Source organism: Bos mutus, chromosome 5 (assembly GCF_027580195.1).
Source record: "Bos mutus isolate GX-2022 chromosome 5, NWIPB_WYAK_1.1, whole genome shotgun sequence".
Lineage (NCBI taxonomy): Eukaryota > Metazoa > Chordata > Mammalia > Artiodactyla > Bovidae > Bos > Bos mutus.
In genome coordinates this window covers 37,454,700-37,478,283 of record NC_091621.1, presented here as the reverse complement: position 1 = coordinate 37,478,283, position 23,584 = coordinate 37,454,700, and the positions used below count along the sequence as shown (strand labels likewise).

General features: G+C 39.9%; 1 protein-coding gene across 3 annotated transcripts in view; it reads right to left on the bottom strand.

Annotated features, from left to right (window-relative positions):
- Positions 1 to 23,584, bottom strand: part of ANO6 (anoctamin 6) — a 236,586-nt gene that overhangs the window by 86,032 nt on the left and 126,970 nt on the right. For all 3 annotated transcript variants that reach the window (XR_011464220.1, XM_070370661.1, XM_070370662.1), the window contains one exon: positions 7,413 to 7,541. Coding sequence is in view for 2 of the 3 variants with exons in the window: in XM_070370661.1 (XP_070226762.1) it covers positions 7,413 to 7,541 (129 nt within the window). In the remaining variant the exon portion in view is untranslated. The remainder of the gene's footprint in view (positions 1 to 7,412; positions 7,542 to 23,584) is intronic.

Here is a 23,584-nt window from a genome sequence, read left to right as displayed (position 1 = left end):
CATGCATTGGAGAAGGCAATGGCAACCCACTCCAGTGTTCTTGCCTGGAGAATCCCGGGGACGGGGGAGCCTGGTGGGCTGCCGTCTATGGGGTCGCACAGAGTCAGACACGACTGAAGTGACTTAGCAGCAGCAGCAGCTAGGATAACTACTGTAAACACTTCAGGGCAGTGTTTTCTACCTGCTTCTATGAACAGCCTGAAGCGCCCTAGTTACAATGCAGATTCTAGGGCCTCTCTTCTCTACATGTTGGCTCAGTACATACAGGACAGGCCTGGATAATCTAGTTTTAACATGCAAAGCAGACTATTCTTATTATCAGGCAAATTTAAGAAATATTATTTTCTTTTTTCCCCCAAACTTTAAACTTTTTATTGTGCATTGAGGTTTAGCCCATTAACAATGTTGTGGTAGTTTTGGGTGAACAGTGAAGGAACTCAGCCATACATATACATGTATCCATTCTCTCCCAAACCCCATCCCATCCAGGCTGGCATGTAACGATGAACAGAGTTCCATGTGCTATACAATAGGTCCTCGCTGGTCATCCATTTTAACACAGCAGTGTGTATGTGGCCTTCCCAAAGTCCCTAATTATCCCTTCCCTCCCAGCAACCGTAAGTTGTTTAGGAAATACTATTTTCTTAGAGCATATCTTTTCTGTGCACATAAGCAAGCACTTCTTTTATGATTATTTATTTTCTTCATGCCTGTTCTGTTTGAGAATTTGGTATAGTTGATGTTGCCCAGCTCTTTACCCTTTTACAGAAAATGAGGCACAAGTACCTGTTTGTCCAGGGCAAATGACAGCTTTTTCATTCAGAACTAACTCAGAAGGACTAATCTGGAAAAGGATTTTTCTCTTCTCCACCTCTTTCTGAGATGAAGTAGAATAAACAGATTTTACTTTTCAGAATTTCACTGTCCTCTGCATTTGTCTGTTTTTAAGGATTAGACCCAAGGACACATCCCATTTTGGAAATACGAAGCAAGATTTGGATTCACTTCTCCTGTGCTGAGTACACAAAAATAAAACCAAATATGCTTATACCAGCAACACATCTTGTAGTTGTAATTTGAAACTGCTGATTCTAATTTAATTTATTCCTTTTAACCTACAATCTTAGTTTAAGCAAGTGGAGTGTAAAGGAAGGAGATAAAAATATAAAGAACTTCCTGCTTTAGTTTAAAATATTAAGGAGTTAAAGCCAAACCTGATTTCATATCCAAAAACAAAAGACAGAACATCTACCAAAAGTTATCTGAGGAGATGAAACCACCCAACAGGAGTTGTCACCAGCATTTAACCCAGCATAATATTTTTCATGGACTATTTGTGGCAAAAATGTCATTTTTAGGAAATTTTTTATACTATTCTGATTCTTCATAATCCCCTTCTGCCATCCCTTTATTTCTTCAATTTGGAGAATACAAGTCGATGTTAAGTTGACTCAATCACACCTTCTCCTTTAGGAGACTCCATGGGATAAATTTCTTTCTGGGGGATATTAGACCAGAAAGATTATATTTCTTTTGAACAACCAGTTTGGTTTTTATTGTGCTGAAACTTTAAACCATGGTGTTGATAACATCCTCTATTTTCTTTGGCTACTAGGAAACTCAAGAGGCAAATTTGCAGCTGAACTCTAATTTCTGAATAGGACTTTATGGTTAATAATAAGTCATTTTGCTTATTACTTTGATACATAGCTTCATTTTATTTTTCTGGCTTTTACATTTTTGTTACCATGATTAGTTCAGTTCAGTCACCCAGTTGTGTCCGACTTTTTGTAACCCCATGGACTGCAGCACGCCAGGCTTCCCTGTCCATCACCAACTACCGGAGTTTACTCAAACTCATGTCCATCGAGTCAGTGATGTTATCCAGCCATCTCATCCTCTCTTGTTCCCTTCTCCTCCTGCCTTTAATCTTACCCAACATCAGGGTCTTTTCAAATGAGTCTGTTCTTTGCATCAGGTGGCCAAAGTATTGGGAGTTTAAGCTTCAGCATCAGTCCTTCCAATGAATATTTAGGACTGATTTCCTTTAGGATTGACTGGTTGGATCTCCTTGCAGTCCAAGGGACTCTAAAGAGTCTTCTCCAATATCACAGTTCAAAAGCATCAATTCTTTGGTACTCAACTTTCTTTATGGTCCACTGGAAAAACCATAGCTTTGATATCCTCATCTAATTACTTTTATTTATGTTATATTCTGTATGTGACCTCAAGTACTTTTTAATGAATTATAAATAAACTATGTTATAACATAGTATTAACATAAGTAGAAAGCTAGTGACTATAAAAATGATACATTGCATATTAAAGCCAATAATGAATGATGTTTGAATATTCTATACTGTTAGCTATCATCTTATGAGCTACAAATAATCATATACTTTATGCACTAAGACTTACTGATAAAGCAATGATGCAAAGAAAGCACATTTGATAAATTTAAAAACCCAATTATAAAAGCTCATAGCAATATCAACTAGAAGAGAACTCCTAACTTTTTAAAAGAAAACTACCAAAAATTTATAGCAAATGTATATTTAATGATGAAATTTTAGAACACTTGCACCAAACTCAGGAACAATATGAGTGACTAGTATGTGCTGCAGGTTTTATTCAAGAGGTCTTAGCCATATCACTTGGACAAGATAACAAATGAAGTATAAAGAAAGGTACAGTGAAGCTGTCAGTTGGAGACAATATGGTCTTCCTTTGAATAAACTTAAAACAAGCATCAGAAACTACTGGAACTAAAAAGTTTTTCAATGTAACTAGATCTTATAAAAAAAATCAATAGACTTCTTTCTTAACACAAAATACTAAATCACAAGCAAAAAAATAAAAAAAATTAAATGTGTCTGATAACAGCAACAAAAATGTAATATAATAGTTAATAAAAATGTATAAGATCCTCAGACATTATTATAAAACTTTACTAAAGTATGTAAAATCTTAATACATGGAATAGTGCACTGTGTTCACTTTATTAGAATTTTCAGTTGAACTTTTAACCATTTCCAAAGGGATTTCATCTAGCTTCTATGTAAACCGTTCCAGCCTCATGATAACTCGTATAAAACAACGGATAACAGTTTTAAAAGCTCAAGGGATCTATAAACAATTAGTCAGTTCTTCCACATTATTTGAAGGTTTGGGTGTAATTTAAACACTTATTTTTTGGAAAATTTCTTACTCTGTACTCTCTACTGGCCAGATCCACTAACAAATTCTTAAGGCCTGATATACAAGATAAACTTATACTTCCATAACTTTTCATCAACTTCAAGGAAATATTTTTTCTATCAACTTTTAGGGATGGATTCTGCTGATAAAAAAGCATTACATTCAGGATGACTTATACTGTTCTTGTGCTATCTAGACTTTTCTATTCTCTTTATCATCATCTGCATTATATCATTACTTGGTCATAAACACATCTGTTTAGAAGGGAGGCCAAGTGTCAGACAAAATGAAATTCAGAACAGATCAGTTATGTCATCCATTAACAATTCTAGATAAGGGAAATGGGAGAAAGAAGAATGACGAACAAAACTGAGCAGGAAGAGTTGGAGAAACATATGGAAACATGTTTCATTTAAAACACTTTTGCTCTTCACAGTATGGAGCAAACTTATTTAGATATATTTTAATCATGAGATGTGCCAGGCATTGCTGGCTGCCTATTCAACAGTCATCTTCCCCTTCTTCATTACCAAGAAAAGCTGACAGTTTTTCAGATACTAAGTGATCAGATGATTTAGGAAATGAAAGACTAGTCTTGATTAGTCTGTGCTAATGATGGTAGTTTCATTCATCTTGCCAGTGGTTGGTTTAGGAATAGGCCTGTGAGAGACAATCAACAGTGAAAGGAAGTCTGCCATTCTAGGGGAGATTTCTTCCCCTTTCTAAAAGCGGGCTGAAAGAAAGGGCATTCCTTCTTACTGCCACTGGTGTCTGGAAACACAACAAACATCATGAAACGAAGTGAAGACAGTTTAAGAACAGCCAACATTTGAGGATGGCAGGGTAGAAGGATATAATGAAGCTCGAGTCCTGATGACCCCATTAAGCCAATAAATTATCTAACTCAGAAATGCTCCTATCTCCACACTATTTCTTAAATGAGAGAATTATTTCCTTTTAGCACTTAAAACATTTTGAGTTTGGTTTCCCTGTTACTTCCAGTAAAAGACATTCGAACTGACTCCATGCCATGGACAGCAGTACGGCCTAAACAAACACTTATTCTTGGAACAACTTATGATCGACCCCATCTGTAATATAGACGGTTTATGCTTTTCCAAAGGGAGGTGTGAGATTCTGAGGTATTTTCACTAATACAAGTGGACAAAGTTATATGATATTTGGAGGTCTGGCTAGAAAAATAATTTCTCTTTGCTCATATGCAGATGGAGACTTTTACTCCTGTATGTTTCTGATGCTCACAGCACCATCAGTTTTATCTTTCTCTACCTCTAACAAGAATTTAACAATACTTTTTAGATCAGCCCCTGCAAAGTCAACCTTGGGGCTGTTTTAGGAAATCAATATGATTTAGACATAATTTTTTTTTCCTCTCAAAGAAAAGAGAATTTTGAAATTGCCTTTCCTTGGCATTGTCCTAAATTCTGAATACGGCCTGATAGAGAGTATGATGGAACTTGCAAATGATTTTCCAATTAATAAAAATGTGATTCCAAAGCTGAGCTTCAAATTCTAGTAGAATCTAAATTAAGTAACATGTATAAATAGTCTCAAAACACTTAAAAGCATAGCTTATAAATAAATACCAACATCATGGTACATCAATCCATGAGTTTAGATACCAAAATTAATGATGGTTTTTTTTTCTCTTGATTTATGAAAGTTACTTCAGCACCTTTGTTTCTGTATAACTCAAATGCAGACCTTGTTAATAATGTAACCAGCTCTAGGCTCCTTTACCATGGGACAGAGCCCTTATATAAAACTAAAACTGTTTCCTCTATACTGTAATGGATTAGGTTTGTTTAACTTACTTTATATAGTGCTCAATTCAGTTCCATCAGCATGTGGATGCCTAATAAATATTTGATGACAGTGACCCTGACTGCACAGAAGATATCTTAGTGTTCACAGGAAAATGATAAAATACTCTAAGCTAGTTTAGTGACAAAATTATATAATGATCAGAGAGTGATGCCTTTTCATACCAGTGTATACCCCAAATAAAAGAGAAGGTACAAAAATTAACATCTAATTCTAACATGTGCTGAAAATTTATGTAGCTGTATACTACCTAAATTTCTGTATACTATTCTGTATACTACAAATTCTGTATACTACAAAAATTTCTGTATACTATTTTATTCAATCCTAAACATAATTATCTGGACTAGGTATTGAGATTCCTATTTTCCAGAATTTAAGATGCCTCTAGTTGTATGGTGAGCCAATACTTTATGTGCCAATAAAAATTCATCCAATGAAATTATGATACACTTTTTTAAAGATGTACCCTGATTTCAGAGATGTTAAAATGTAAAAATAAAAGGCATCTCCAAATAATAATAAAATATGAGGCTGATGAGAAAATTCATCCAACTCACACAGTTAGCTGGAATCTGTGGCAAACACAAGCCGCTGATGACCAAAAGTTAATGTTCCCCGTCCATAGCATGGAATTCCTACTGAGAAATGTCTGTCCAGCCAGAAACTATACTTTCCACCTTCCAGAGTTCTGACCAAAAGAATGTGAACCCAACTGATGAGGTCAGTTCCAACCCAGACAGGTAAAGAAGCATGAGTGCGTTCTTCATCCTCTCCCTTACTCTACCTACCATTTATTGATGCCCAGAGTGATCTCAGAAACGACCTGCTGAATATGGCAAAGCCTTTGTGTTAGGCTGGGTTCCTGAATGACTGCAAGCAACAAAGCCCTGCCCATACCTCCAAGACACTGTGCCAAACAGGGATGCCATGATTGACTTGAGCCATAAGTAAACTTTTATTTTATTAAGCCACTGTAATTCTAGGCTGGTGTTGCCTCAACTAGAATTACTCCAAACACTACAGTAGCAGAATCAGAATCTGAATATCAGGTTCCAAAAGCTGGGCTCATTCTGTGACACTATGCAAATACAAGCCTCCAAAATTACCCTTTCCAAAACAAACAAAACAAAAAAATAAAAAGGACTGTTTCCTTCATTTTAAGTAGGTTTCATTCTTGGTTTGAAAAATTAGACAGAAATCAATAGATTTGAGGATGACATATTTTAGAGAGAAAGCCCAGAGAGGGACAGATGAATAGTTGTGTATTTGTAACAGCACAAATGTGAGAAAAAACAAAACCAGAATGAAGAAGTGATTTTCAAAGTGGGTAAAAGTCACACTTGTATATTTTCTTTTTTGTCTTGTTTTAGTCTGATACAGTTTGGTAAAGAAGTTCCAGGAAGTTGTTATATATTTAGCAGGTTAAATGGCTTAATATCTTGAGATAAAGATGGCCGCATTACCTGAAAGAGCCTGATGCAAAGGAAAAGTAAAGCCTGACTGGCAATGAATGAAAGGGAAAGGAAGGGAAGAAAGTGGGAGACGTCAAGAGCACGGGTTCGCGATTCAAGACAAGAGTATGAATTGTAGCTCCACCAGTTCTTACATTAGAGTCCATGAACTTGGGCAATCGTTTAATCTCTCTAAGGGCCGATTTTGTTATCCAGAATGGTATGAAAATAAAAGGCACCTTATAGGTTGTTCTGGAAAAGACCCTGATGTTGGGAAAGACTGAAGGCAAAAGGAGAAGAGGGCTGCAGAAGATGAGATGGTTGGGATGGCATCACCAACTCAATGGACATGAGTTTGAGCAAACTCTGGAAGACAGTGGAGGACAGGGAAGCCTGGCGTGCTGCAGTCCATGGGGTCTCAAAGAGTCAGACACGACTGAGAGACTGAACCACCACCACCACAACAAGGTTATTCTGAGAATTAAATGAGCACATGCATGCAAAATACACAGACCATCCATGAGTTAGCATACCCTGACACTGGATGGTTGGTATTATCCCTGTTGTCGTTATTTATTATTAGCTTCCTTTCATATCTAGTTGCAAATAGCCAAGTGTGCTTTTAGTGTAAATCTCTTTTACAGATAGAAAGGGCAATTCCTTGGAAGAAAATCTGCCTTCAGCTTAAGAGCCTGAGGAAGTTTCTGTTTAAAACTCAAAAAAAAAATTTTTTTTTTAATGTTTTTTGTTACCATGCCTTGAGGGAATGATGAATAGAGAAAATATAAAGGTATGCCTGACTTGATATCTCAAACACCAGTTTCACTTCATTGCTTCCACAAAAACAGCAGTTTATTTTTTTCATTTTACAATATTATAAAGAATAAAAATAAAAAAATAGGAAAATAAACTTACTCTTTGTTTTTCATTTGAACCCTTTTTATTGGTCTCTTTTCTACTTTCATCTTCATACACTAGAACAAAGTCAATTCTTCGCTGACCATCATTGAAATAGAGGGAGTCAGGTTTTCCATTAAATTCTTCCTGTGTGGAAAAGAAAAATAAATTTTAATATAGTTTCTTGAAAAGTGTCAGTTCATAAGTGCTTATTTTGTAGCTTTAGTAGGTACATCAGAATGTTTACAGAAAATGAAATACATCCTTTACTAGTCATTTGACCAAGAGGGCATGACCAACATGATCTTTGCAAGCATGGTCTGTTTTTGCTGAAAGAAAGTCCTTGAATTGAGCAGGTTAGCATTATTCTTGGAGAAGGAAATGGCAACCCACTCCAGTGTTCTTGCCTGGAGAATCCCAGGGACAGAGGAGCCTGGTGGGCTGCTGTCTATGGGGTCGCACAGAGTCGGACACGACTGAAGCGACTTAGCAGCAGCAGCAGCAGCAGCATTATTCTAAAATATACAGGGAAATATCAGCATTCTGGATTATCCCAGAATTATTCCCACAAGAACAAGAAAAGGAGTTTCAAGTTTGGAAATAAACACAGTAACCAGAGACACCTATCTGAAGGATTAAAGTTGTTTTAACAAGAGAAAAAATATTTAAGGCATAGCACTGTTTCTGAAAATCTCAGGGCTTCCCTGGTGATGGTAAAGAATGGTAAGAATGGTAAAGAATCTGCCTGCAATGTGGGAGACTCAGGTTCGATCCCTAAGTTGGGAAGATCCCCTGGAGAAAGGAATGACTCCCCACTCCAGCATCCTTGCCTGGAGAATTTCACAGACAGAGAAGCCTTGCAGGCTACAGTCCATGGGGTACCAAAGAATTGGACACAACCGAGTGAATGACTGCATCCTACCTATGTCATATTATCTAACCTTTTCATCAATTTTCATGACTTCTCTCTGAACCACATCACTTTATAAAAAGTATCATTTTATAACCTTAAACAAAAGCCAAAAAATGCTTTGATACACACAAAATACACAGCAGTTGTTGGTATTTGTCTCCAAATCCACACAAAATACCCACTCACTCCTAGCAAAATACAAACAAAAATCCCAGAAACAAGAACAAATAAATGAGCCTTTAATTTAGAGCTTAAAAGCCTTATGGCATAAAAACAAAGTCATAATGCCAGAACAGACCTAATACAGCTTAAAACAATCTCTTACCATATGGATTTGGATAGTATTGTTTTATTTGCTCTAAGGAAAAACTTGAGTTTGTGTTTCTCACATAGCTGGTCAAGATGCTTATGTGAATTTTGCTTTAGTATTGAAATACGTTTTAACTAAGTAATACTTTTTAATTTTTCAAGTTTTTTCCATTAAAAATTCATGGGAAGGTAGGACTTTGCAGTCATTTGCTGAAACCACTTAATTACTAAGTGTGATTAATTCTCTGCACTCAGCATCATTTAGTACATAAATCACCTTATTTTACCACAACCACTTTCTCCTTTTTGTCACGCTTTTGATACGATGTGGTTTTTTGCCAAATGTATACAATTTGATGGGGAAGCCCCAAGTGGCTCAGTGGTATGGAATCCACCTGCCAAGCAAGAGACATGGGTTTGAGCCCTGGGTCGAGAAGATCCCCTGGGGAAAGAAATGGAAACCCACTCCACTATTCTTGCCTGGAAAATCCTATGGACAGAGAAGCCTGGCGGGCTCCACAGGGTTGCAAAGAGTCGGACACAACTTAGCAACTAAACAACAACAACAAATACCACCTGATACTTGTCTTTCCTTTCTTCTTTCCTGCCACAGAGCATTTGAAGATTGTTAACAGTTATTTGAAGTTCCTTTCATTCAGCAAGATATTTCACCTGCAGAATGCACTCTGGCAATGTAAGCTAACTTGCAGCCCTTCACCGAGGTTGCATTTGACCAGGGACCTTCACTGTGAACAGTGTGACCTGTCCTGAGGCCTTGCCCAGCCGGGGCACTGAGGGACCACGGAAACAGACACATCAGTGTCCAAGGCTGAGGCCACTACTCAAGTCTTTTATTTGCAATTTCAGCTCTTTAACATTGGTAAACTTTGAGAGTACTTAAAGTTATACAAGACACAAAAAACAAGATTATGGTCACCAGAGGGGAAAGGGTGGGGGAATAAATTAGGAGTTTGGGATTGACATATATACACTACTATATTTAACACAGATAACCAACCAGGAGCTACTATAGAGTACAGGGAACTATACTCAATGTTTTGTAATAACCTATAGGGGAAAGAATCTGAAAAGAATATATATATATATATATATATATATATATTTATCAGATCAGATCACATCACTCAGTCATGTCCGACTCTTTGCGACTCCATGAATTGCAGCACGCCAGGCCTCCCTGTCCATCACCAACTCCCGGAGTTCACTCAGACTCATGTCCATCGAGTCAGTGATGCCATCCAGCCATCTCATCCTCTGTCGTCCCCTTCTCCTTCTGCCCCCAATCCCTCCCAGCATCAGAGATTTTTCCAATAAGTCAACTCTTCGCATGAGGTGGCCAAAGTACTGGAGTTTCAGCTTTAGCATCAGTCCTTCCAAAGAAATCCCAGGGTTGATCTCCTTCAGAATGGACTGGTTGGATCTCCTTGCAGTCCAAGGGACTCTCAAGAGTCTTCTCCAACACCACAGTTCAAAAGCATCAATTCTTCAGCGTTCAGCCTTCTTCACAGTCCAACTCTCACATCCATACATGACCACAGGAAAAACCATAGCCTTGACTAGACGAACCTTTGTTGGCAAAGTAATGTCTCTGCTTTTGAATATGCTATTTAGGTTGGTCATAACTTTCCTTCCAAGGAGTAAGCGTCTTTTAATTTCATGGCTGCAGTCACCATTTGTAGTGATTTTGGAGCCCAGAAAAATAAAGTCTGACACTGTTTTCACTGTTTCCCCATCTATTTCCCATGAAGTGATGGGACTGGATGCCATGATCTTTGTTTTCTGAATGTTGAGCTTTAAGCCAACTTTTTCACTCTCCACTTTCACTTTCATCAAGAGGCTTTTGAGTTCCTCTTCACTTTCTGCCATAAGGGTGGTGTCATCTGCATATGTGAGGTTATTGATATTTCTCCCGGCAATCTTGATTCCAGCTTGTGTTTCTTCTAGTCCAGCGTTTCTCATGATGTACTCTGTATAGAAGTTAAATAAACAGGGTGACAATATACAGCCTTGACGAACTCCTTTTCCTATTTGGAACCAGTCTGTTGTTCCATGTCCAGTTCTAACTGTTGCTTCCTGACCTGCATACAGATTTCTCAAGAGGCAGGTCAAGTGGTCTGGTATTCCCATCTCTTGAAGAATTTTCCACAGTTTCTTGTGATCCACACAGTCAAAGGCTTTGGCATAGTCAATAAAGCAGAAATAGATGTTTTTCTGGAACTCTCTTGCTTTTTCTATGATCCAGCAGATGTTGGCAATTTGATCTCTGGTTCCTCTGCCTTTTCTAAAATCAGCTTGAACATCAGGAAGTTCACGGTTCACATATTGCTGAAGCCTGGCTTGGAGAATTTTGAGCATTACTTTACTAGCGTGTGAGATGATTGCAACTGTGTGGTAGTTTGAGCATTCTTTGGCATTGCCTTTCTTTGGGATTGGAATGAAAACTGACCTTTTCCAGTCCTGTGGCCTGCCGGGAGCCGGCATATTGTATATTGAGTGCATATTGCATATTGAGTGCATATTGCATATTGAGTGCAGCACTTTCCACAGCATCATCTTTCAGAATCTGGAATAGCTCAACTGGAATTCTATCACCGCTGGGAGCCAGCGTGAGGAACTCCGCCCATGACAAAAGGTCATGAGGAAGGAGGCTCGGCATACGCAAAGGCGGGATCGAGCCTCAGGAGTCCCCCTGGAAATTCTTGAACATCTACCCCCAAAACCAGAGTCTGCCTACTTTCTGCTTTGTGCTTTCACCTACACCTCTGACTTCACGGGGGGCTGTCCCCCACTACCTCTCTCTGAAAAAAGAGTTAGCTTACAGCTCCAGTTAATAATTCCCGGGCATGACAGTGTTTAACCTACAAACTCCTTTGGAAATCCTCTAGCCTGCCTGAATAGGTTTTTTCGGCCACATGTGATTGTTCAGAGCCTCCCAACTGTGAGAGGCAGGAGATGTTCTAAACTGTCTAAACACAGATTCCTTTGAGTAGTTAAAAGATTGATTAGAAATTGTACTGGTGAAGGGTTTTTTCACTTATTGGGCCAATGTTTGCTGCTAAGTCTCCATACTCCTTACCTACTGTGTCCTTGGCAGTGTATTGATTGATATATGGGTGTATAGAAATTAAGTAGTAGCCTTAATGTTTGTAACCTTGGACCCTTAATTCTTTTCTTGATTGAGCCCATCTCACCTTTGCCCTATAGGAATGCAGCTTTGTCCAATGCTTTTTTGGAGGCTGGTGCCTGACTTTGGAATAATCACCTTAAGAGAAAGATAAGTTTCTTAAAATGTTAACAGGCCTCCTGGCCAGAAGATGATGTAATTCACCTGAACTTTTGCATATGATAAGTTTGAAAGCCTGGCTTCGATTAGGACCAGGAACTGCTGTCCTTGCATGACTCCACCCCTTCCCCCATTATCCTCTATGCACAACTTAAGGTATAAAAACTACTTTGGAAAATAAAGTGCGGGCCTTGTTCACTGAAACTTGGTCTCCCCATGTTGCGCTCTCTCTCAAATTCTGGCTGAGTCTCCATCTGGAGCACGGAACCCGCCATGCTTGCTAATTATGCCTGGGCTTCTAAGATCCAACCGGGGAGGCCTCAGTGTCTCCTCTCCTTCGGGAGAACAGAAGGATGCCTGCGGCCTACGTAAGTGGTGCAAACTTCTTGTCTTGAAATTTTATTGGCCTCCCGCGTAAACCAAGCTACTCAGCCTCTTTTCTCCACTGAATTTTCCTACTGAGCTATCCTCATCCTATTACTCTTTATATCTTTGATAAATATTTAAATAAATAGGTTGCCGAGGCCGTCCCCGCTTCGAATACCCTGGATCAGCCAGGGCTGGTCCCCGGCAGTGGCCACTGCTGTTTTCCAAATTTGCTGGCATATTGAGTGCAGTACTTTCACAGCATCATCTTTCAGGATTTGGAATAGCTCAACTGGAATTCCATCACCTCCACTAGCTTTGTTCATAGTGATGCTTTCTAAGGCCCACTTGACTTCACATTCCAGGATGTCTGGCTCTAGGTCAGTGATCACACCATCGTGATTATCTGGGTCGTGAAGATCTTTTTTGTACAGTTCTTCTGTGTATTCTTGCCATCTCTTCTTAATATCTTCTGCTTCTGTTAGGTCCATACCATTTCTGTCCTTTATCGAGCCCATCTTTGCATGAAATGTTCCTTTGGTATCACGCCCCCATGCCCGAGGCCAGGGGCAGCGACGAGAGGAGTTACCCCGCTTCCCAGGTCAGGGGCGGGGCCGGGAGGAGATACCCCATGGCCCAAGCCCGAGGCCAGGGGCGACGGGCGGGAGGAGCTACCCCACGCCCCTAAGCCCGAGGCCAAGGGCGGCGGCCAGGAGCACCAACCCCATGTCCAAGGAGCCGTGGCTGTGTGGGCACAGGAGGGCCTAGAGGAGCTATCCCACATTGAAGGTCAGGAAGGGCGGTGGTGAGGAGATACGCCTTGTCCAAGGTAAGGAGCAATGGCTGCGCTTTGCTGGAGCAGCCATGAAGAGATACCCCACGCCCAAGGTAAGAGAAACCCAAGTAAGACAGTAGGTGTTGCAAGAGGGCAGCAGAAGGCAAACACACTGAAACCATACTCACAGAAAACTAGTCAATCTAATCACACTAGGACCACAGCCTTGTCTAACTCAATGAAACTAAGCCATGCCCGTGGGGCAACCCAAGACAGGCGGGTCATGGTGGAGAGATTTGACAGAATGTGGTCCACTGGAGAAGGGAATGGCAAACCACTTCAGTATTCTTGCCTTGAGAACCCCATGAACAGTATGAAAAGGCAAAATGATAGGATACTGAAAGAGAAACTCTCCAAGTCAGTAGGTGCCCAATATGCTACTGGAGATCAGTGGAGAAATAACTCCAGAAAGAATGGAGCCAAAGCAAAAAGAATACCCAGCTGTGGATGTGACTGGTGATAGAAGCAAGGTCCGATGCTGTAAAGAGCAATATTGCATAGGAACCTGGAACATCAGGTCCATGAATCAAGGCAAATTGGAAGTGGTCAAACAAGAGATGGCAAGAGTGAATGTCGACATTCTAGGAATCAGCAAACTGAAATGGACTGGAATGGGTGAATTTAACTCAGATGACCATTATATCTACTACTGCGGGCAGGAATCCCTCAGAAGAAATGGAGTGGCAATCATGGTAAACAAAAGAGTCCGAAATGCAGTACTTGGATGCAATCTCAAAAACGACAGAAGGATCTCTGTTTGTTTCCAAGGCAAACCATTCAATATCACAGTAATCCAAGTCTATGCCCCAACCAGTAACGCTGAAGAAGCTGAAGTTGAATGGTTCTATGAAGACCTACAAGACCTTTTAGAACTAACACCCAAAAAAGATATCCTTTTTATTATAGGGGACTGGAATGCAAAAGTAGGAAGTCAAGAAACACCTGGAGTAACAGGCAAATTTGGCCTTGGAATACGGAATGAAGCAGGGCAAAGACTAATAGAGTTTTGCCAAGAAAATGCACTGGTCATAACAAACACCCTCTTCCAACAACACAAGAGAAGACTCTATACATGGACATTACCAGATGGTCAACACCGAAATCAGATTGATTATATTCTTTGCAGCCAAAGATGGAGAAGCTCTATATAGTCAGCAAAAACAAGACCAGGAGCTGACTGTGGCTCAGACCATGAACTCCTTATTGCCAAATTCAGACTGCAGTTGAAGAAAGTAGGGAAAACCACTAGACCATTCAGGTATGACCTAAATCAAATCCCTTATGATTATACAGTGGAAGTGAGAAATAGATTTAAGGGCCTAGATCTGATAGATAGAGTGCCTGATGAACTATGGAATGAGGTTCGTGACATTATACAGGAGACAGGGATCAAGACCATTCCCAGAGAAAAGAAATGCAAAAAAGCAAAATGGCTGTCCAGGGAGGCCTTACAAATAGCTGTGAAAAGAAGAGAAGCAAAAAGCAAAGGAGAAAAGGAAATATATAAACATCTGAATGCAGAGTTCCAAAGAATAGCAAGAAGAGATAAGAAAGCCTTCTTCAGCGATCAATGCAAAGAAATAGAGGAAAACAACAGAATGGGAAAGACTAGGGATCTCTTTAAGAAAATCAGAGATACCAAAGGAACATTTCATGCAAAGATGGGCTCGATAAAGGACAGATGTATAACATGGAATCACTGTGCTGTACACCTGAAACTAACACAACACTGTAAATCAAGTATACTTGAATTAAAAGCATAAATTAAAACTATATTTTTAAAAAGTTGTACCCACATGCCAAGGCCTGTCTTTTTGCATTTCAGCAATGGAGTCCTTAAGTCCCCTCTCTTCAATTTCTCTTTCTTTCACTGAAGATGTTACTATTGGTGACAACCTGGGCAGTTACTAGAGGAAAACTGTGCGTAGAGGAAAAACTCTGAGGCCAAGGGGAAGTGAGGTAGGGTGGAACACAGTCCCCAAAACCTGGTCATCATCACAGATGTCTGTGTACAAGAGCAGCTCGTGCTCTGGAGCCCACGTTCTGCTGCCTTTCCTTGGTGGCATCCGCAGGTGCTCACTGAAGTCAGGTTGTGAAGAATGACACATGGAAAGAGAATGATGTCTGCATGGGGCCCCCGGCATTCCTCCCTGCATGGCCCTCGCTCAGCACATATGTTGGCAGCCTGCTACCAGACAATCTGGTCTGCAGGCATGTCTCTCCTGTGTGATAGAAGACCATGGCCCTTTGTTGGAGGAAAACCCCACTGGCTTGGCAAAAGCTGCCTGTGTGAAATAACTAGGTCAGACTCTATGGCATTATTAGAATGCAATGCTGGGGGAAAGGAGCCAACTCTGTACTGCTGTGAAATCCAGGTTTCCCATCTCTTGGCAGAAAACAACTGGGAAGAAGGGAGGAACAAAACGCTGGGCTGGAAAGCATTCCTAACAAAGAAGGAAACTGTCCCACATCAAAGAGGCTGACCTATGAACACATCTGTGCTGTTTAAAAAAAAAAGGCTGGATTGTTTTAAGTTATAAGTTCCACTACAGGACTGACTCATCCAACAGGTATTAAAATGACAGAAAACTAAAAACCAAAACAACCCTCTTCTAAAGTTTTGAAGTAAAGTTTCAATAGTTTCCCAGATAAATACTGATCATCTTAAACAACTGATTAATCAGAAATGGATTATTCTAGTCCTGACTCTCGAGGTCAACTCAAAATTTGATCTTTAGTTTTTCTCTACCAACTCAAATGCCATCAAGGTGAAAGACAAAAAAAAAAAAAAAAAAAACCCCTGAAACAATCTTTCCAGTTCAGCAGCTTCAGTTTAAAAACACTTTAACAGATGGTTTAAAATTTATCAGGTCAAATCATCTTAGAGATCAGAGCTTATATATGGGAACTGACTTCTCTACCAGTTCAGTTCAGTTGCTCAGTCGTGTCCAACTCTTTGCAACCCTGTGGTCTGCAGTACGCCAAGCTTCTTTGTCCATCACCAACTCCTGGAGCTTGCCCAAACTCATGTGATCAAGTCAGTGATGCCATCCGACCATCTCATCCTCTGTCAGCCCCTTCTCCTCCCACCTTCAATCTTTCCCAGCATCAGGGTCTTTTCTAATGAGTCAGCTCTTCGCATCAGATGGCCAAAGTACTGGAGTTTCAGCTTTAGCATCAGACCTTTCAGTGAATATTCAGAGTTGATTCCTTTAGGATTGGTTGGTTTGATCTCCTTGCAGTCCAAGGGACTTGCGTTTTCTCCAACACCACAGTTCAAAAGCATCAATTCTTTGGCACTGAGACATCTTTATGGTCCAATTCTCACATTCAAACATTACTACTGGAAAAACCATAGCCTTGACTAGACAGACTTTGTTGGCAAAGTAATGTCTCTGCTTTTGAATATGCTGTCTTGGTTGGTGATAGCTTTTCTTCCAAGGAGCAAGTGTCTTTTAATTTCATGGCTGCAGTCACCACCTGCAGTGATTTTGGAGTCCAAGAAAATAAAGTATGTCACTGTTTCCACTGTTTCCCCATCTATTTCCCATGAAATGATGGGACTGGATGCCATGATCTTCAAGTTTTGAGTGTTGTGCTTTAAGCCAACTTTTTCACTCTCCTCTTTCACTTTCATCGAGAGGCTCTTCAGTTCTTCTTCACTTTCTGCCATAAGGGTGGTGTCATCTGCATATCTGAGGTTATTGATATTTCTGCCTGTGATCGTGATTCCAGCTTGTGCTTCATCCAGCCCCACATTTTGCATGATGTACCCTGCATATAAGTTAAATAAGCAAGGTAACAATATACAGCCTTGACGTACTCCTTTCTCTATTTTGAACCAGTCCGTTGTATCATATCTGGTTCTAACTGTTGCTTCTCCACCAGGAAGCTTATTAATTCTTATGTTCATCAGAGTAACTTACTGTTACCCTAAGGGTCTTAGGCAAATGTCTTGAATGTCAAAAAAGTCAAAAGTCTCTAGTTGTTGCTACTTCTTTTGTCCTGGAAAAATAACGAATAAACTTCTGATTACAGTTTGGGGTCTATAATATGCTTTATCTGTTCATAGCCATTGCCTTCTCTGGTCCCAAGGATACTAGATGCCACCAATATAGCATTCATTTACTCATGTGCAGCAATCTGACCCAAAGCTGTAAAGACTGCAATGGTTAAAAAGACTAGCCATGTTTATTTGTCATTATATCAAAATAAACAAAAACCAACCAGCCAACCACTGCAGAAGAATGACCTGATCACCTGTCTTAGGCTGTTAGCAATCATATTTTACGCTTGAGAAGAAGAAAAGACATGCTTGTTCTGAGCAAGGGGTGAGCTAAGAAATAAGGTCCTGGCAAAGCAATGTAGGAAAGAAGGGATAAGAAAGGTCAGGTATGATGTACCCACGTGATTCTTTCCAGGTCTCCCTGCTCTCAGCTGGCTTCTTTCCTCCTTTTATTTGCAGGGCATCTCCTAGTGGTTCAGACAGTAAAGAATCTGCCTGCAGTGCAGGAGACCCAGGTTTAATTCCCAGGACGGGAAGATCCCCTGGAGAAGGGAATGGCAACCCACTACAGTATTCTTGCCTGGGAAATCCCTGGACAGAGGAGCCTGCCAGGCTACAGTCCATGGGGGTCACAAAGAGTCTGACCCAACGGAGTGACTAACACTTTCACTACTCTCACTTTCCTTCAATGAAGAGCCTTTGGGCCCTTTAACCAAATGCTTAACCAAAACGGGATAAAAATGTAAGCAGCAAAATTACTCTACCAAAATCTGTGGATTCAACCAAACTCAGGTTAAAAAATATTAAAAGAAAATTCCAGAAAGTTCCAAAAAGCAAAGCTTGAATTTGCCATGTGCTAGCAACTGTTCACATGTTATGCAGATTGTATCCACAGCTACTGACAAGGCCTTTGCATTGTACTAGGTATTATAAGTAATCTAGAGATGATAAAAGGACATGGGAGGATGTGTATATGCTATATGCAAATACTATGCCATTATATCTAAGGGACTTGAGCATCCAAAGATTTTGGTATCCACAGGGGTCAAAGCCATCCCCTGTGAATACCAAGGAACAACTGAAATTCCTTGGTAGGAAAACTTCTCTTAAGTAATCTCAGAATCCAATAAGGCATTGGACTTCTTGAACAGGATGCTTCGGGTACACGAAGGGTCACATGATGCTTGCTGCTGCTACTGCTAAGTCGCTTCAGTCGTGTCCGACTCTGTGCGACCCCATAGACGGCAGCCCACCAGGCTCCCCCGTCCCTGGGATTCTCCAGGCAAGAACATGGAGTGGGTTGCCATTTCCTTATCCAATGCATGAAAGTGGAAAGTGAAAGGGAAGTTGCTCAGTCATGTCCAACTCCTAGCGACCCCATGGACTGCAGCCTACCAGGCTCCCCCATCCCTGGGATTCTCCAGGCAAGAACACTGGAGTGGGTTGCCATTTCCTTCTCCAATGCATGAAAGTGAAAAGTGAAAGGGAAGTCGCTCAGTCATGTCCGACTCCTAGCGACCCCATGGACTGCGGCCTACCAGGCTCCTCCACCCATGGGATTTTCCAGGCAAGAGTACTGGAGTGGGGTGCCATTGCCTTCTCCCACATGACGCTTACATGGTGGAAAAAGAAGGGCTGGGGATGGAGAGAACTTTGGGAGACAGCTACCTGGGTGACACTGCTCCATGGCATTTATGCCAGTTAGAGATAAGCAGCTGATCTCACAAAGCACCCTCCTGGAACCCTTGACATCAGCACTTGGTGAGTCCAGGACTTGCTCCTCAACATGTGTCCAACCTCACACTTCTCAAGTGTCTTTAAATAAAAAAAGTGAAAGTGTTAGTTGTTTCTCACTCTTTGCGACTCCATGAACTGTAGCCCACCAGACTCCTCCGTCCATGGAATTCTCCAGGCAAGAATACTGGAGTGGGTTACCATTCCCTTCTCCAGGGAATCTCCCTGACCCAGGGATTGAACCCAGGTCTCCTGTACTACAGGCAGATTCTTCACCATATGAGCCACTAAATAAGTAAACAAAATGTTTCTGCAAATAAACTCTGCAAAACCCAAATTGGAAGTCCTATTTCACAACAGAGGCCATCTATTCCTAGAGTTTAAAATGCAAATGTTAAATGATTTGCCCAACATCTGGATACAAAGCAATCAGATTGTTATCTTTGCTCAAACTCTTGTTTATGTATAATGATGCTAGAAACTTGCCTTACAACAAGTGATATTATCTGACTGTATCAGATTAAAAATTCTAGAGAATTTCCATACCCTCTATTCCTGCCCTGACAGGGTTGTTGTTTACTATGAGATGAGAGAGTATTCCAGCTTTATTGAGATTAATGGTCTCAACCTTTACAGAAAGTAGGACACAAAAAGCCTTATTGTCTAACAATGATAGTTGAGGAATTACATTATGAAAAGTAAACAATATCAAAACATGTAATTAAAGAGCAAGTGATATGTGAATATGGAAAACACATGTGGCTCTCTATAGTCCTTAAGACTAGCAAAACAAAGTAGTTAGTTAATTCCAAGAAGAACACAAAAGACAAAAACAAACTTTAATCATAGCAGAAAACTAAAATGAAAATACAGGATTTTCTGTTTTTCAGTAAACCTTGGATCTCTGCCCATAGCAAGTTATAGGGAAACAAAAATTTAGAAGCAAAAGCCTTTATGTAAATATTTAGATCCCACGAAATCTAGAACATAGTGAAAATTTATTTATATGCCATGTAGTTATAAATGAGGTATCAATATATTCTGGTGTTTTCCCTAACTGTAGCAGAGTCCAGGCAGATTCAAGGCATAAGAATTAGTGGAACATTTTTTTTTTTCTTTAAACAATTGTGCAAAATTAGTGCAAAGGATAGCAGAGACTGGATTAATTCTTATTCCTTTTATTCAGGCCACCTCCTTGGCCCGAAAGAATACTTGACAGTGAGAAAATGCAAAGTACAAAGAAAAACGCCAAGAACTGCAGGTGTGGAGGGCTGAATGCTGAAGGTGGAAGATTAGTATTGTGAGAAGCAGGGACGGGAGTAACACGTTAGTCCCAGGGCTTACTTCCACTTTCACTACCAGGAGTAAGGAGAAGTAAACACACGGATGTACAAGGGAGCCAAAGGGAAGTCAGTCAAGTCAATGGCATGTTATGGGGATTAGTCAACATGTTTCTGATGAGACATTCAAGAATGTGTGGGCTTCCCTAGTGACTCAGACGGTAGAAAAATGTGCCTGCAAGGCAGGAGACCCGGGTTTAATTCCTGGGTTGGGAAGAGCCCCTATGGAAGGGAATGCCTACCTCTTCCAATATTCTTGCCTGGAGAATTTCATGAACAGAGGAGCCTGGCAGGCAAACAGTCTGTGAGTTGCAAATCAAGTCGGACTTCACTGAGCGACTAACACTTTGACTTCACTTTTCATGAACGTGTGAGGGGAAAGAAATGCAGTGGAAAAGTTACTCATTCAAGGAGGAGGTCTCTGTGACAACTACAACTCTGTTAGAGTCCAAGAACATCCCTTGTTAGTAACTCCATGACAATCAGGGGAAACTCGACTCAGGAGTGACCCAGAATGACATTTGTACAAACTACACTGTCTCCTTCTCCACTCAAACACACCATCAACTTCTGAAGGCCGGTGGCCAGTTCTTGTTCACCCTGAGTTCTCTGCTGCGTCTTCGCATTTAGCAGGAGCTCGGTTTGCTTTTCTCCTAGGAAAAAATACCTTTCTTTTTTTCCTGATGATAAAAGTACTATATACTCAGTAACAAAAAAATTCTGAAGATATAGAGAAGTATAAAGGAATAAAAGTCATATGTAATCCCATCTCCCAAAGAGGAGCCACGCTTGTCAATATTTTGGATCTCTCTCTCACACACATGCACATTCACTAAGAGAATACCATGCTATGCACACTGTTCTAAAAACACCCATCACAACCATTTTTTTAGCTTGATATAAAGCTCTACACCATCATGTTTAATAGCTGCAATACCATCTAAACAGTTCCTCCACTGATGAACATGTATAAGCTGCTTCCAATCTGTTGCTTTCATAAACTGCTGCAAGGAGCATCTTTGTACATATATATCTGTGTACATGTTCAATCACTATTTTCTTAGGCTAAATTCTACAAGATTTTAAGTTTTGGAAGTTTTTTGATATATATGTTACCAAACCATCATCCAAAATATTTATAAAAATGAACACTTCCACCAGTAGAGTATGAAGTGCCTTTCCCTCACTGGATTTCATTCTTTCTCACTTTTCCCATGATAAAAAAAAAAAAAAAAAAAAAATTCATTTTCACCTTTTAATTAGAGAGCACTAACATTTTTGTGGGTACTGCCCAACTGAATTACTGCTTTTCTGAAATGTCAATTACTACTTTCAACTTGGGCTTCCTAGGTGGTGCAGCGGTAAAGAATCTGCCTGCCAATGCAGAAGACACAAGAAATGTGGGTTTGATCCCTGGGTTAGGAAGATCCCCTGGAGTAGGAAATGGCAACCCACTCCAGTATTCTTGCCTGGAAAATTCCATGGACAGAGGAGTGTGGTGGCCTAGAGTCCATGGGATTACAAAGAGTCATATGACTGAGTGCACTGACATACACACACACACACACACACATTCTTGACCTAACTGAACTATCTTATTATTTATAACACATTCTTGACCTAACTGTCTTATTATTTAATCCCTTTCCAGTAGGTTATCTTGGTTTTTACTCATGAGATTCTAAAGACCACACTGTAAGTAAATGCTAATACAGAAGCAGACCATATAGTTACTTCCCAAAAGAAAAAGAGAGAAAGACTCTAGGGCGCTGTCCACCAACTCTGTCCTCAACAATGCTGATGTGTTTTCTGAAATGTAGACATTTAACTGGAATGTGTGAGAGTAGTTTGAGAAGGTCACTGCCCCCTGGACACACTTTCCATTACAGTTTATACGCCTCCTATGCAACTACCAAATATGAGGATATATTTTGACTCATATTTCTTTAGAATATAGAACTTACTGCTTATTTAGTTTACAAATGATTTCTGTTGCTGGTTAAAAACTGATGTACAAATTCTTAAAAACAAAAAAAAAGACTTGCTATTTTATATTTGTAAATGGCTATAGTTTCCAAATAGTACAATTGACTACTTTCAGTCATTTCCCATCAGAAATATATGTAGTTCATTTATAAATAATATTAGATTTTGCCATGAAAATGCTGCTACTGCTGCCGTTTCTTTTTTTGTTGTTATATTGATAAAGGAACGTTCAATGCCGATGGCTCCCTAGTTTGGTCTATGTATTTTGCCTTTGTTTGCCTGTGTTAAAATAAACTCTGGAGTTCTATTATTAGAACATCACGTTTCAAACACAGGATGAGGGTGGAGGCATAATGCCTCAGGCATAACTGTGGTTCAATATTTCCCTCTAGCCTCTGCCAAGGAAGCAGTAGTTTTAGCAAACAGAGTTCCCTATGTTTTTAAATATTACATTCTTAAAATTTATGAACCAGGCTAGAGGAAATATGAAAATAGAACTATGACATGACATTTACAATAAAGCTTCCTTAAAAGGAGTTAAGCAACCAAAGCAGATAATAAGCTTTCCACAGTGGGAAGATGCTTATTAGTTTAGGAGCCTTCCCAGAGCGGAGGGACTCTGAGTTAACTTTTCCTTATACCCACAGTTGCAGTTGGGGTTGGGATTTGCGTTAGCACGATTTCAAACTTGTTTTGCTTTCCTGTTTCCCCACAGGCAGTCCACCATTTTTATAACTTTTGCTTAGCCATCCTTAAAGGTGATCTGCAGAAAACAAGAGGGAAAAAGAAAGGAAAAGGAAGAAAAGGAAAAGAAGAGGGAAAATGTGAAAAAGTCTGGAGTGGCTGTTTTCATACTTCCCCTTTTCCAGAAGAAGCCATCATCTGCTTGCACTGTTCTCATCCAGTAGTGGTAACATTAGAGAAAGGAATGTGGGTGAGATTAAGCTATAAGATATTCCCAATAAAGTCAGGAATGATAAAATGATGGATATGATGAAACAAGACAAGTGTGTGCAATAGGACATTTTTAAGAGAATGATTATCTTCCTGGAGGCTGACCTCTAATTTGATATCCCCTAAGTTTTACTATTCTATTATAGATTTAACAGCATTCCAATTATCTTAAACTTTTTTGAACCTACTAACATTTTCAGTTCGTGTCACCTCTCAAGGAAGATTATGCAATAGATTTTCGATGCAGGCATGATGGCTGTCCTAAATGACATTTTTTGATCTTTAAGAAATAGCTCCCAATCTCATACTCTGGAATCAGAACAAAAATAATATTGCTATAACCAAATCCTTCATGACTTAATGGACTAGCACACTATCCCATCTACAATTTTAAGATCCTTAGACTTAACAATAACTTTAGCTTGACTTTATTACCATAGGTT